General features: G+C 39.3%; 1 protein-coding gene across 1 annotated transcript in view; it reads left to right on the top strand.

Annotated features, from left to right (window-relative positions):
- Positions 1–13,676, top strand: part of ext1c (exostoses (multiple) 1c) — a 201,478-nt gene that overhangs the window by 28,301 nt on the left and 159,501 nt on the right. The window contains exon 2 of the mRNA XM_062029627.1: positions 1,438–2,763. Coding sequence (XP_061885611.1) covers positions 1,823–2,763 — 941 coding nt within the window. The 5' untranslated portion in view covers positions 1,438–1,822. The remainder of the gene's footprint in view (positions 1–1,437; positions 2,764–13,676) is intronic.

The following is a 13,676-nucleotide window of genomic DNA, read 5'->3' as shown; positions in this document are numbered from 1 at the left end:
CTACAACTCTTATTTTTTTGTGATAGAGTGATTGGAGCACATACTTGTTGGTCACAAAAAAACTTACATGAAGTTTAGTTCTTTTATGAATTTATTATGGGTCTACTGAAAATGTGAGCAAATCTGCTGGGTCAAAAGTATACATACAGCAATGTTAATATTTGCTTACATGTCCCTTGGCAAGTTTCACTGCAATAAGGCGCTTTTGGTAGCCATCCACAAGCTTCTGGTGGAATTTTTGACCACTCCTCTTGACAAAATTGGTGCAGTTTAGCTAAATGTGTTGGTTTTCTGACATGGACTTGTTTCTTCAGCATTGTCCACACGTTTAAGTCTGGACTTTGGGAAGGCCATTCTAAAAACTTCATTCTAGCCTGATTTAGTCATTCTTTTACCACTTTTGACGTGTGTTTGGGGTCAATGTCCCGTTGGAACACCCAACTGCGCCCAAGACCCAACCTCCGGGCTGATGATTTTAGGTTGTCCTGAAGAATTTGGAGGTAATCCTCCTTTTTCATTGTCCCATTTACTCTCTGTAAAGCACCAGTTCCATTGGCAGCAAAACAGGCCCAGAACATAATACTACCACCACCATGCTTGACGGTAGGATGGTGTTCCTGGGATTAAAGGCTTCACCTTTTCTCCTCCTAACATATTGCTAAAAACTTTCCTCCAGAAGGTCTTATCTTTGTCCATGTGATGTCAGATGAAACACAAATTGAGCTGTTTGGCCACAATACCAAGCAATATGTTTGGAGGAGAAAAGGTGAGGCCTTTAATCCCAGGAACACCATGCCCACCTCCGGAGGTTGGGTCTTGGGCGCAGTTGGGTGTTCCAACAGGACGATGACCCCAAACACACGTCAAAAGTGGTAAAGGAATGACTAAATCAGGCTAGAATGAAGGTTTTAGAATGGCCTTCCCAAAGTCCTGACTTAAACGTGTGGACAATGCTGAAGAAACAAGTCCATGTCAGAAAACCAACACATTTAGCTAAACTGCACCAATTTTGTCAAGAAAGGTGGTCCAAAATTCCACCAGAAGCTTGTGGATGGCTACCAAAAGCGCCTTATTGCAGTGAAACTTGCCAAGGGACATGTAAGCAAATATTAACATTGCTGTATGTATACTTTTGACCCAGCAGATTTACTCACATTTTCAGTAGACCCATAATAAATTCACGACAGAACCAAACTTCATGAATGTTTTTTTTTGTGACCAACAAGTATGTGCTCCAATCACTCTATAAGAGTTGTAGAAATGATTGGAAACTCAAGACAGCCATGACATTATGTTCTTTACAAGTGAATACGCCTTCCAGGTTTAACAGTATAGCTTTCTATTGAGACGGAGAAAGTGTGTTTGTTTTTGTACCGCCGGAGGAGTGGCAACTAGCTGTGTACTGATCTGTATTCTTGTTTGTTTGCTTCTCTCTAGGAGGGGCCTGCCGACAGCAGTAGCGCCAGGCACCATGAGGCAGCCCGCGGACAAATCTCCCTCCATTCCTCTCGCCGCGGAAGAAATGCACGGAGCGTCAGCAGAAGCAGCGCCTGCCACGGCTGAGACGGGCGAGACCCGGCACCTGGGGGGAAGACGCCCGGAGTCCGTAACGGCGTCGGCCTAAATGGCAACGGGGACCGGGCCACGCTCGGAGGAGGCGGTGATGTCCTTGTTCGCACATTGCCCTCCGTTAGAAGCTCCTTGTTAGGAGTCGCTCACCCCCAGCCGGTGCCCCGGTGAGGCCTCAGCGCTGAGGGGGTGGAACAAAACAAACAAACCCCAGGACTGGAAAGAGAAAATAGAAAGATCGCGACAAGCCCCCATGCAGGCACGCAAGAAATATGTCCTGCTGGGCTTGTGTACGTTCTGCTGGCTGGTTCTCTTTTACTGCGGTAGAGGAGTCCAGATGCCTGCGCGTCTGCTCCGGCTGTTGACCGGCCAGCAGGGCGAGGTAGTGCGACCCTGGCCCAACTGGACCGACCGGGCCTTCCTGCCCTGCTACGCCCACCTCGACGAGTTCCAGACAGAACCGGGGACGACTCAACGCCAACAAGCGTGGTCCGTCATCTACAAGGACAGCCGTTGCCGGATGGAGACCTGCTTCGACTTCGCCCGGTGCCGGCGCAGAGGACGGGACGGCTTCCGGGTGTACGTGTATCCGTCGGAGAAAAACGACCACGTGTCGGAGAGCTACAAGAAGATCCTGACTTCTATAGCCGAGTCGCGGTACTACACGTCGGATCCGCGTGAAGCGTGTTTGTTTGTGCTGGGGATTGACACCCTGGACCGAGACCAGCTGTCAGGACAGTTTGTTACCAACATGGACGACCGTATCCGGGGTTACCCGCTGTGGAACGACGGGCGTAATCACTTGATCTTCAATCTTTACTCCGGCACCTGGCCCAACTACACAGACGACCTGGGCTTCAACATAGGCCAGGCCATGTTGGCCAAAGCCAGCCTCAACACGGAGCACTTCAGGCCCGGCTTCGACGTCTCCATCCCGCTTTTCTCCAAGGAGCACCCGCAGAAGGGCGGCGAGCGAGGCTGGCTGGTGAGGAACGCCACCCCGCCGCGGCGGAAGTACCTGCTGATGTTCAAAGGGAAGCGGTACCTGACGGGCATCGGCTCCGACACCCGGAACGCGCTCCACCACATCCACAACGGGAAGGACATCGTGTCGTTGACGACGTGCCGCCACGGGAAGGACTGGGAGAAACATAAAGATGCCCGCTGTGACCACGACAACCTGGAATACGAAAGGTAAGGCGTGTTCAACAACGTACGTTTCCATGCACACTGCAAAAACTGAAATCTAAGTAAGATGAAATATCTCAAATAAGGGTGATATTTGCTTATTTTCGGTCTGATAAGATAATTTGTTCTCACTAAGCAGATTTTATGTTAGAGTGTTTTACTTGTTTTAAGGGTTTTGGTCCTAAATGATGTCAGTAAGATATTACAGCTTGTTGCTGAGATTTGATGACCTATATTGAGTAAAACATGCTTGAAACTAGAATATCAACTGTTGCAAAGCTGTGTCATCAACACTCACAAGTATAAAAATATTTTTTTAAAGTAATCATTTCTTACTTCAAGCATGCAAAAAAAAAAATTAATGATGCCATACTCAATATAGGTCATCAAATCTCAGCAACAAGCTGTAATATCTTACTGAGATCATTTAGGACCAAAACCCTTAAAACAAGTAAAACACTCTAACATAAAATCTGCTTAGTGAGAAGAATTATCTTATCAGGCAGAAAATAAGCAAATATCACCCTTATTTGAGATATTTCGTCTTACTTAGATTTCAGTTTTTGCAGTGTATTTTTGAGCCCGAACATAAAGAGGATGAGGAATACGTTTTCGAAGCAGAGTGCTAAACGGATGCAGCTTTATTGTGAAACTATAGCATCAGCAGCATTGCTCGGTGCTAATCATACACACCGTAATGAACCATAATAAAACACTTACTGTACAATGTCCACTCTCGCTGGGATGCCGACCAACGGGACGCTCACATATTCTCGTTTAGATGAAAATTTGGAAAGTCTTGACAAGCTGAATTTTCTTGTTCTACACTGCAAAAACTGAAATCTAAGTAAGATTAAATACCTCAAATAAGGGTGATATTTGCTTATTTTCTGTCTGATAAGATAATTCTTCTCACTAAGCAGATTTTATGTCAGAGTGTTTTACTTGTTTTAAGGGTTTTGGTCCTAAATGATCTCAGTAAGATATTACAGCTTGTTGCTGAGATTTGAAGACCTATATTGAGTAAAACATGCTTGAAACTAGAATATCAATATCAACAAAGCTGTGTCATCAACACTCACAAGTATAAAAATATTTTTTTAAAGTAATCATTTCTTACTTCAAGCATGCAAAAAAAATAATTAATGATGCCGAGCACATATCATTATGTCAAGATAATGGCACAAGCATTTACTTCATTTAAGAATATTTTTCAACATATTGAGCAAAAAGGTCTAATTTTTTTTTTCTACCAAGAAAAGTGCACTTGTTATTAGTGAGAATATACTTATTTTAAGGTATTTTTGGGTTCATTGAGGTTAGCTAATTTTTACTTGTTTTGGAAAGTTTTGACAAGCCGAATGTTCTTGTTCTATTGGCAGATAATTTTGCTTAGTTCAAATAAAATACCCCTCATTTTTGTATTTTTTTTCCTTGTTTTTGAACACTGACTTTTTGCAGTGTGAGTGTTGACGACACAGCTTTGCAACAGTTGATATTCTAGTTCCAAGCATGTTTTACTCAATATAGGTCATCAAATCTCAGCAACAAGCTGGAATATCTTACTGAGATCATTTAGGACCAAAACAAGTAAAACACTCTAACATAAAATCTGCTTAGTGAGAAGAATTATCTTGTCAGACAGAAAATAAGCAAATATCACCCTTATTTGAGATATTTCGTCTTACTTAGATTTCAGTTTTTGCAGTGTATTTTTGAGCCCGAACATAAAGAGGATGAGGAATACGTTTTCGAAGCAGAGTGCTAAACGGATGCAGCTTTATTGTGAAACTATAGCATCAGCAGCATTGCTCGGTGCTAATCATACACACCGTAATGAACCATAATAAAACACTTACTGTACAATGTCCACTCTCGCTGGGATGCCGACCAACGGGACGCTCACATATTCTCGTTTAGATGAAAATTTGGAAAGTCTTGACAAGCCGAATTTTCTTGTTCTACACTGCAAAAACTGAAATCTAAGTAAGATGAAATATCTCAAATAAGGGTGATATTTGCTTATTTTCTGTCTGATAAGATCATTCTTCTCAGTAAGCAGATTTCATGTTAGAGTGTTTTACTTGTTTTAAGTGTTTTGGTCCTAAAAGATCTCAGTAAGATATTACAGCATGTTGCTGAGATTTGATGACCTATATTGAGTAAAACATGCTTGAAACTAGAATATCAACTGTTGCAAAGCTGTGTCATCGACACTCACAAGTATAAAACTATATTTTTAAAGTAATCATTTCTTACTTCAAGCATGCAAAAAAAATATTAATGATGCCGAGCGCATATCATTATGTCAAGATAATGGCACTAGCATTTACTTCATTTAAGAACATTTTTCAACATATTGAGCAAAAAGGTCTAATTTTTTTTTTCTACCAAGAAAAGTGCACTTGTTATTAGTGAGAATATACTTATTTTAAGGTATTTTTGGGTTCATTGAGGTTAGCTAATTTGACTTGTTTTGGAAAGTCAAATTTTCTTGTTCTATTGGCAGATAATTTTGCTTAGTTCAAATAAAATACCCCTAATTTTTGTTTTTTTAGGGCCCACTGTCAAAGGAATCTAAAAGGGAGTCCTTTTGCAATGGGACGAAAAGGACCTATTGTTATTGTGAGGTTTATTATTATTATTATTATTATTATTTTTCCGCAGCTTTGCGCACTACTTTGACCCCTTTAACATGCATCAAAACTCACCAAATTTGATACACACATCAAAAAACGCAAACAAAACTCTTTAGTAAAAAAACCAAACCTCAAAAATCAAAATTGCGTTTTAGCGCCCCCTAGGAAGAAAACACAGACAACACTTCCTCTAACTCCCAGTACGAATGTCGTAGAGACATGCAACAAAAACCTCTATGTAGGTCTGACTTAGAGCTAGATTTCATACACTGACATCCTTTAGCAAAAATCAACAGGAAGTTGGCAATCACCCCTTCAAAATAAAAGTTTCATAAAAACACTAATTTTTGCCTCTTTGAGCTGTAATTTGACCCCCTTAACATGCTTCAAAACTCACCAAACTTTTTACACACATCAGGACCGGCGGAAATTGCGATCTAATGAAAAAACCGAACCCCAAAACTCAAAATTGCACTCTAGCGCCCCCTAGGAATAAAACACAGACAAAACTGCTCCTCGGAGGAAAACACAGACAAAACTGCTTGTAACTTCCGGTAGGAACGTCTTAGAGACATGAAACAAAAACCTCTATGTAGGTCTCACTTAGACCTACATTTCATAGATTGACATCCTTGACAAAAGTATTGGGACACTAAGAACTCACACTGGACAAAAGTATTGGGACACCTAGACAAAAGTATTGGGACACTAACGCCTAACTCTGGACAAAAGTATTGGGACACTAAGGACTACCACTGGACAAAAGTATTGGGACACTAACGCCTAACTCTGGACAAAAGTATTGGGACACTAAGGACTACCACTGGACAAAAGTATTGGGACACTTAGGACTAACAGTAGACAAAAGTTTTTGGACACTTAGGACTAGCACCTGCCAAATATGTGGGCCCGACCAACGCTGCTTGCAGCTTTAATTTTTTCTTGTTTTTGAACACTGACTTTTTGCAGTGCACTAATTTAGTCGGATTTCTCAAACAATTTGGCTCAAAGTAAGCTTTTGACAACACACCTTATCTTGTTTTAAAGATTGGATTAACACTCATTGATTATCCGATACACCACTCTTCACTATTTTATTCAAAGACAAGCATGCAAAGTAAAAGGTATCGGACACAGGTGTCCAACTCGGGGGCCAGATTTGGTCCGCCACATAATTTTATGTGGCCCGCGAAAGCCGGGAATTAATTTGCCTCTTTCCTTAATAAACGTATTCAACTTTCCATTTTGACAGAAAAAAATATGTGACCTGCAAGCAAATTTCATATCTTTTTAACTTGATTTAATATCACATTCTAGTGTTGTCCCGATACCAACATTTCGGTACCGGTACCAAAATTATTTAGATACTTTGATACTTTTCTAAATAAAGGGGACCACATAAAAATTGCATTATTGGCTTTATTTTAACAACAAATCTTAGGGTAGTTTAAACATATGTTTATTATTGCAAGTTTGTCCTATAATAAAATAGTGAACATACAAGACAACTTGTCTTTTATTAGTAAGTAAACAAACAAAGGCTCCTAATTTAGTCTGCTGACATATGCAGTAACATATTGTGTCATTTATCATTCTATTATTTTGTCAAAATTATTAAGGACAAGTGGTAGAAAATGAATTATTAATCTACTTGTTCATTTACTGCTTACTTTCTCTTTTAACATGTTCTATCTACACTAAATGTAATAATCACTTATTCTTCTGTTGTTTGATACTTTACATTAGTTTTGGATGATACCACACATTTGGGTATCAATCCGATACCAAGTCGTTACAGGATCATACATTGGTCATATTCAAAGTCCTCATGTGTCCAGGGACATATTTCCTGAGTTTATTAACATAATATACATTTAAAAAAAACGAAAGAAGATGTTGTGATACCAAAGAATATCGACGTAATCATAGTAGTATCGACTAGATACACTTCTGTACTTGGTACAGAAGTGTAGGTGTAGATCCACCAATGTACTTTTCAGAGGCGGTACGATACTAATACCGGTATACCGTACAACCCTATCATATTAAAAAAAATGTTTGGGTTAAAATTTAAAAAAAGTGCTTAAAAATCGTCTCGACTCACGATTTTAAAGAAAGTTATCCATCATATTGTGAACAAAAACAGGTAGCTAAGTCGCCAAAATTTTACCGTGACTAAAAACAAAACCGTGGTATTATTTTTCCATTTACAGTAATGCACCGAAAAAAGATTTTACAGGAAAAACTGTGGTATGGTTTTTACGTTCATACACACTAAACAAAATACACTAAAATACACTAAACTGCTGGTTCAGAAAAAGGACAAACCCCTTATTTAAATTATTTTAACTCAACATTTTGGCTTCATTTTTCAACCCAACTTTTGTGTTGAATTATTTAACCCAAAAGTTGAGTTATGATACCTTAATGTTGGGTTATTCCCAACCAAACTATTGGGTTGCATTATTTAACCCAAAAGTTGAGTTATGCTAACTCAATGTTGGTTGATTGATAACCCAATTATTGGGTTGAAGTTATTTAACACACAAGCTGAGTTATGCTCACTACAATGTTGGGTTTTTCCAAACCCAACTATTGGGTTGCGCAATTTAGCGCTCCTTGACCCAATAGTTGGTTAAAAACTATACATTTTACTGCTGGTTTGTCCTAATCCTTCACAACTACTGATCAAAATTATTTTTATTCCATTAAAACATACTCAAAAGCAAGATAAGAGTGACATTTTTTTTTTTACAAGAATTGCTGTGTATGGTCATAGTAGTCCTACAGAGTGCTCATATATTTTTATGTAAATAATTGTGATTGTAAATAATGTTAGAGATGAATCCGTAATAAAATTCCCTTCAAGAAAAAAGTAACTTTTTAATAAATAAAAAAAGCCTTTTACTCAAAAATGCGTTACTCATTGAAAAACAACCCAAAAATGGTTCATAGTTTTGAAAACCCAGGAGTTGAGTTAAAATAATACCCTTATAACCCAAAAGATGGATTGCTCTTCATAGAAATAACTCCAAAATGTAACCCAACACTTGCAACTCATAAATTGGGTTATCAAAATAACCCAGCATTTTTTTTAAGTGTGTATGCTGTAAAAAAAACAAAAACAACGAAAAAACCCGAAATTTTTACAACAGAGCTGTCAGTTTTTTTTACTGTAAAATCGACATATTTTTTGGACAGTGTACGTAAATACAGTCGGGTATTGTGGCCAAACAGCTCAATTTTTGTTTTCATCGGACCACAGAAGGTCTTATCTTTGTCCATGTGATGTCAGATGAAACAAAAATGGAGCTGTTTGGCCACAATACCCAGCAATATGTTTTGGAGGAGAAAAGGTGAGGCCTTTAATCCCAGGAACACCATGCCTACCGTCAAGCATGGTGGTGGTAGTATTATGCTCTCGGCCTGTTTTGCTTGAAATGTATACAACATTTACTGTTACAAGCGGCCCCCTGAGAGCAGCCAGGTGGCCCTCAATGAAAATGAGTTTGACACCCCTGGTATGTTTAATATTTGTGTCTATTAGTTGGAGGCTGCTAAACAACCCATAATTGTGCGTCCGTAATGCCCGTAATTATTCAGCGCGGTGCTGATTGTGCAAGTGGGAGACTGACAATAAGACGCAACACTAAGCCATATGTTCACGCCTACTCCTTCAACTTCAGCTATACGCAATGAAACTTTAGTGCTGCTCATTATAGTCTGCGCCTGATCGTTAAGAGACGGATGACGGGGGCTGCCTCGTTTAATGGTACGTTTTATTCATTGATGTTTCATTTTTAGGAAAAAAGGTGCAACTTACAGAATGTGTGTGTAGCAAGGAGTCTGAATACTAACGCATTTTGCTTATAAATATCAAGTGTTAGTGAATAATACTATTTTACACAAAATACTGATAAAATTACCACATCCATGCTGGCAATCATTTAATAGAATTGATGCAGATTGTTGCAATAATCCCCGACTCCAAGGCTACATTTTGATCTATTTAAATGACAAATATATTCCATTTGTATAGCTGCCTTTGCTAAACACATTGCAGCTAATTATGACAGTCAATCTGTGCTTATGTTGCGTTCAAGCCCGCTTGGAAGTGGGAAATATCCAATTTGGGGCTTTCATGGTCTAACTAGCAGCAGGAAAAACACATTTTATGAAATAACTTAATGTTGTGAAATTATATCTCTAATCAATTTCTACATCGAACTGATAGTGTCAAATGAAGATATGTCATTTAATGGATGTATTTAATTTAAAAGGGGTCATATTATGAGTTTTTCTACATTTAAAATACTTTCTTTTGGTCAAAGATGATGTTTTACAGACCTTTTTCTGACTGTTTCTTCAAATTTACGTGCTTCCACTTCGACAGCATCTTCTCTAAAACAATAAATAATTCGCCAACGTTCGACCCGCACTTTGGACACTTCTGTTGTAGGCATTCGGAACACCGTCATATCACTGCAAGCGTTTCAAGTGGCTGATAATGTTCGATGTGTTGAAGCGCAATGTTTTTTTTCGCGGAATGTTTGCAGATTTGGTGCAAAAATAGTATGCTCTGAAAATATATATAATTAATAAATACTTGTGTAACATCATCAAGGGGCAGTTTTATATTTCTATATTATTTACTGTTACAAGCTGCCCCCTGAGAGCAGCCAAGTGGCCCTCAATGAAATGTTGATAATGTTTAATGTGTTGAAGTGCAATGTTTGCAGATTATTTGGTGAAAATAGTATGCTCTAAAACAGTGAATAATTTGGTAACCTTCGACCCGCACTTTGGACACCCCTGTTGTAGGCATTCGAAAACCGTCATATCACTGCTGGCGTTTCTAGTGGCTGATAATGTTCGATGTGTTGAAGCACAATGGTTTTTTTTACGGAATGTTTGCAGATTATTTGGTGCAAAAATAGTATGCTCTGAAACAGTGAATAATTCTCTCTGGACACCCCTGTTGTAAGCATTCGGAACACCGTCATATCACTGCTGGCGTTTCTAGTGGCTGATAATGTTCGATGTGTTGAAGCACAATGTTTTTTTTTACGGAATGTTTGCAGATTATTTGGTGCAAAAATAGTATGCTCTGAAACAGTGAATAATTCTCTCTGGACACCCCTGTTGTAGGCATTCTGAACACTGTCATATCACTGCTAGAGTTTCAAGTGGCTGATAATGTTCGATGTGTTGAAGCACAATGTTTTTTTTTACGGAATGTTTGCAGATTTGGTGCAAAAATAGTATGCTCTAATAATATGCTCTGGAAGAGTGAATAATTATCTCTGGACACCCCTGTTGTAGGCATTTGGAACACCATCATATCACTGCTGGCGTTTCAAGTGGCTGGTAATGCTTGATGTGTTGAAGCGCGATGTTTTTTTGGCGAAATGTTTGCAGATTTGGTGCAAAAATGGTATGCTCTGAAACAGTGAATAATACGCTAACTTTTGACCCGCACTTTGGATACCCCTGTTGTAGGCATTCGGAACACCGCCATATCAATGCTGCCGTTTCAAGAGGCTGATAATGTTTGATGTGTTTTCCCGGAATGTTTGTTTTCGCTGAATGTTTGCAGATTTGGTGAAAATAGTATGCTCTAAAACAGTGAATAATTGGCTAACGTTCGACCCGCCGTTTAGACACCTGTGTTGTAGGCTTTCGGAACACCGTCATATCACTGCTGGCGTTTCAAGGGGCTGATAATGTTTGATGTGTTGAAGCGCGATGTTTTTTTGGCGAAATGTTTGCAGATTTGGTGCAAAAATGGTATGCTCTGAAACAGTGAATAATACGCTAACTTTTGACCCGCACTTTGGATACCCCTGTTGTAGGCATTCGGAAACACCGTCATATCAATGCTGCCATTTCAAGAGGCTGATAATGTTTGTTGTGTTGAAGCGCAATGTTTGTTTTCGCTGAATGTTTGCAGATTATTTGGTGCAAAAATGGTATGCTCTGAAACAGTGAATAAATCTCTCTGGACAACCCTGTTGTAAGCATTCGGAACACCGTCATATCACTGCTGGCGTTTCAAATGGCTGATAATGTTTGATGTGTTGAAGCGCGATGTTTTTTTTCGTGGAATTTTGGCAGATTTGGTGCAAAAATAGTATGCTCTGAAAATATATATAATTAATAAATACTTGTGTAACATCATCAAGGGGCAATTTTATATTTCTATATTATTTACTGTTACAAGCGGCCCCCTGAGAGCAGCCAAGTGGCCCTCAATGAAATGTTGATAATGTTTAATGTGTTGAAGCGCAATTTTTGCAGATTATTTGGTGAAAATAGTATGCTCTAAAACAGTGAATAATTTAGTAACGTTCGACCCGCACTTTGGACATCCCGGTCATAGGCTTTCAGAACAACGTTGTAGCAAAGGTTCGATGTGTTGAGGCGTGATGATTTGTTAAGGCATTTTTTTTTTTGCAAATAGCTGATTATCAACCTCATTCTTAGGTCAATTTCCTCTAAAAATCAAAAACATTTCAAAAGACGAAATTAAAACCACTGAGATGGTTTCCACGTAGACTCATATTAAAGCTACCGGGAGCCTGAAAGTGGTTCTCAGGTGTCGTCTTTAATAAACACCCAGCGAAGGCAGTTTGAAACCCTCCAATATGACTTACTGTACAAACACCATTTACCCTGGAACGGCAGTTATAGTGACTGTCTGGGCTCCGAGTACACTACTCCTTTATGCATGTTTACATTGGGGCCGGGCACCAAACCGGTGGAACTGCTCAGCTTTCGATGAATGAGCTCATTTATTCCGTTACTGAGACACCGCGGCAGTGTTGGGACGGAGCAGGAGTGAGCGGCTCGGGGTGTTCGGTAGATTTAAATAGGGTGTGAATATTTCAGGCAATGTGACAGACGCCTGTCATTTTTAGGGGATTGCTGGGAAATCTGATTTCTTTTTGTCGCTCATTGGAACGAGTGTGAAAGGCTTGGGGGAGTGTGAAGACCAAGATGTCAACCATCGGGTTTTTTTCTTCTTATTTCTGCTGTGCAAGAAGAAATGGGAAATAGTACAAAGTCAGAAATAGAAGTAGTCTCTCTTGCACAGTAGTTCTCAAATAATGGGGCGGGTCCCGTGGGGGCCCGCATTAGTGTCAATGTAAAAATGCACATGCAAGTGAATCTCAGAGTCTTTTTAATGTTACAAATAGAGTTATAATAAATATAAGTTGGAAATGTGTTGTTGTCAGGTCATTTTATGAATCTATTTTGATATTTAGGTGCAGCATTTTTGGCAACAGCAGTTTATACATCGGGTTGAGCAGCTAAATAAGTAAAGGTTCATACAGACCTGGGCAAATTAAGGCCCGTTAAGCTTTTCAACCTGGCCCGCCGGACATTCAAAAATTTTTTTTTTTTTAGATCTTTAAGATGGAAAGTGTAGCTGTCATTATGATGTGCAGTGATGTTTTCTAATGACCCTAAGTCTTCAACTATACCGGGGGTCGGCAACTCGCGGCTCTTTAGCGCCGCCCTAGTGGCTCTCTGGAGATTTTTTCAAAAATGTATGAAGAATGGAAAAAGATGAGGGGAAAAAAAATCTATTTTTTTGTTTTAGTATGGTTTCTGTAGGAGGACAAACATGACACAAACCTCCCTAACTGTTGTAAATCACACTGTTTATATTAAACATGCTTCACTGATTCGAGTATTTGGCGAGCGCCGTTTTGTCCTACTAATTTTGGCGGTCCTTGAACTCACCGTATAGTTTGTTTACATGTATAACTTTCTCCGACTTTCCAGGACGTGTTTTATGCCACTTCTTTTTCTGTCTCATTTTGTCCACCACACTTTTAACGTTGTGCATGAGTGCACAAAGGTGAGTTTTGTTGATGTTATTGACTTGTGTGGAGTGCTAATCAGACATATTTGGTCACTGCATGACTGCAAGCTAATCGATGCTAACATGCTATTTAGGCTAGCGATATGTACATATTGCATCATTGTGCCTCATTTGTAGCTATATTTGAGGTCATTTAGTTTCCTTTAGGTCCTCTTAATTAAATGTATATCTCATGACACATGTAATATGGCTTCTAATTTTTTGCGGCTCCAGACAGATTTGTTTTTGTATTTTTGGTCCAATATGGCTCTTTCAACATTTTGAGTTGCCGACCCCTGAACTATACAAAGTATTTCAATGGTCGGAATCTGTGCTTTTGCATGATATACTAGTTACTATGGTAATCTAATTAGTTACTATTAGATATGTCCGATAATGGCTTTTTTGCCGAT

This window comes from Entelurus aequoreus, linkage group LG20, assembly GCF_033978785.1.
Source record: "Entelurus aequoreus isolate RoL-2023_Sb linkage group LG20, RoL_Eaeq_v1.1, whole genome shotgun sequence".
Classification (NCBI taxonomy): domain Eukaryota; kingdom Metazoa; phylum Chordata; class Actinopteri; order Syngnathiformes; family Syngnathidae; genus Entelurus; species Entelurus aequoreus.
This window is presented reverse-complemented; position numbering and strand designations above follow the sequence as displayed.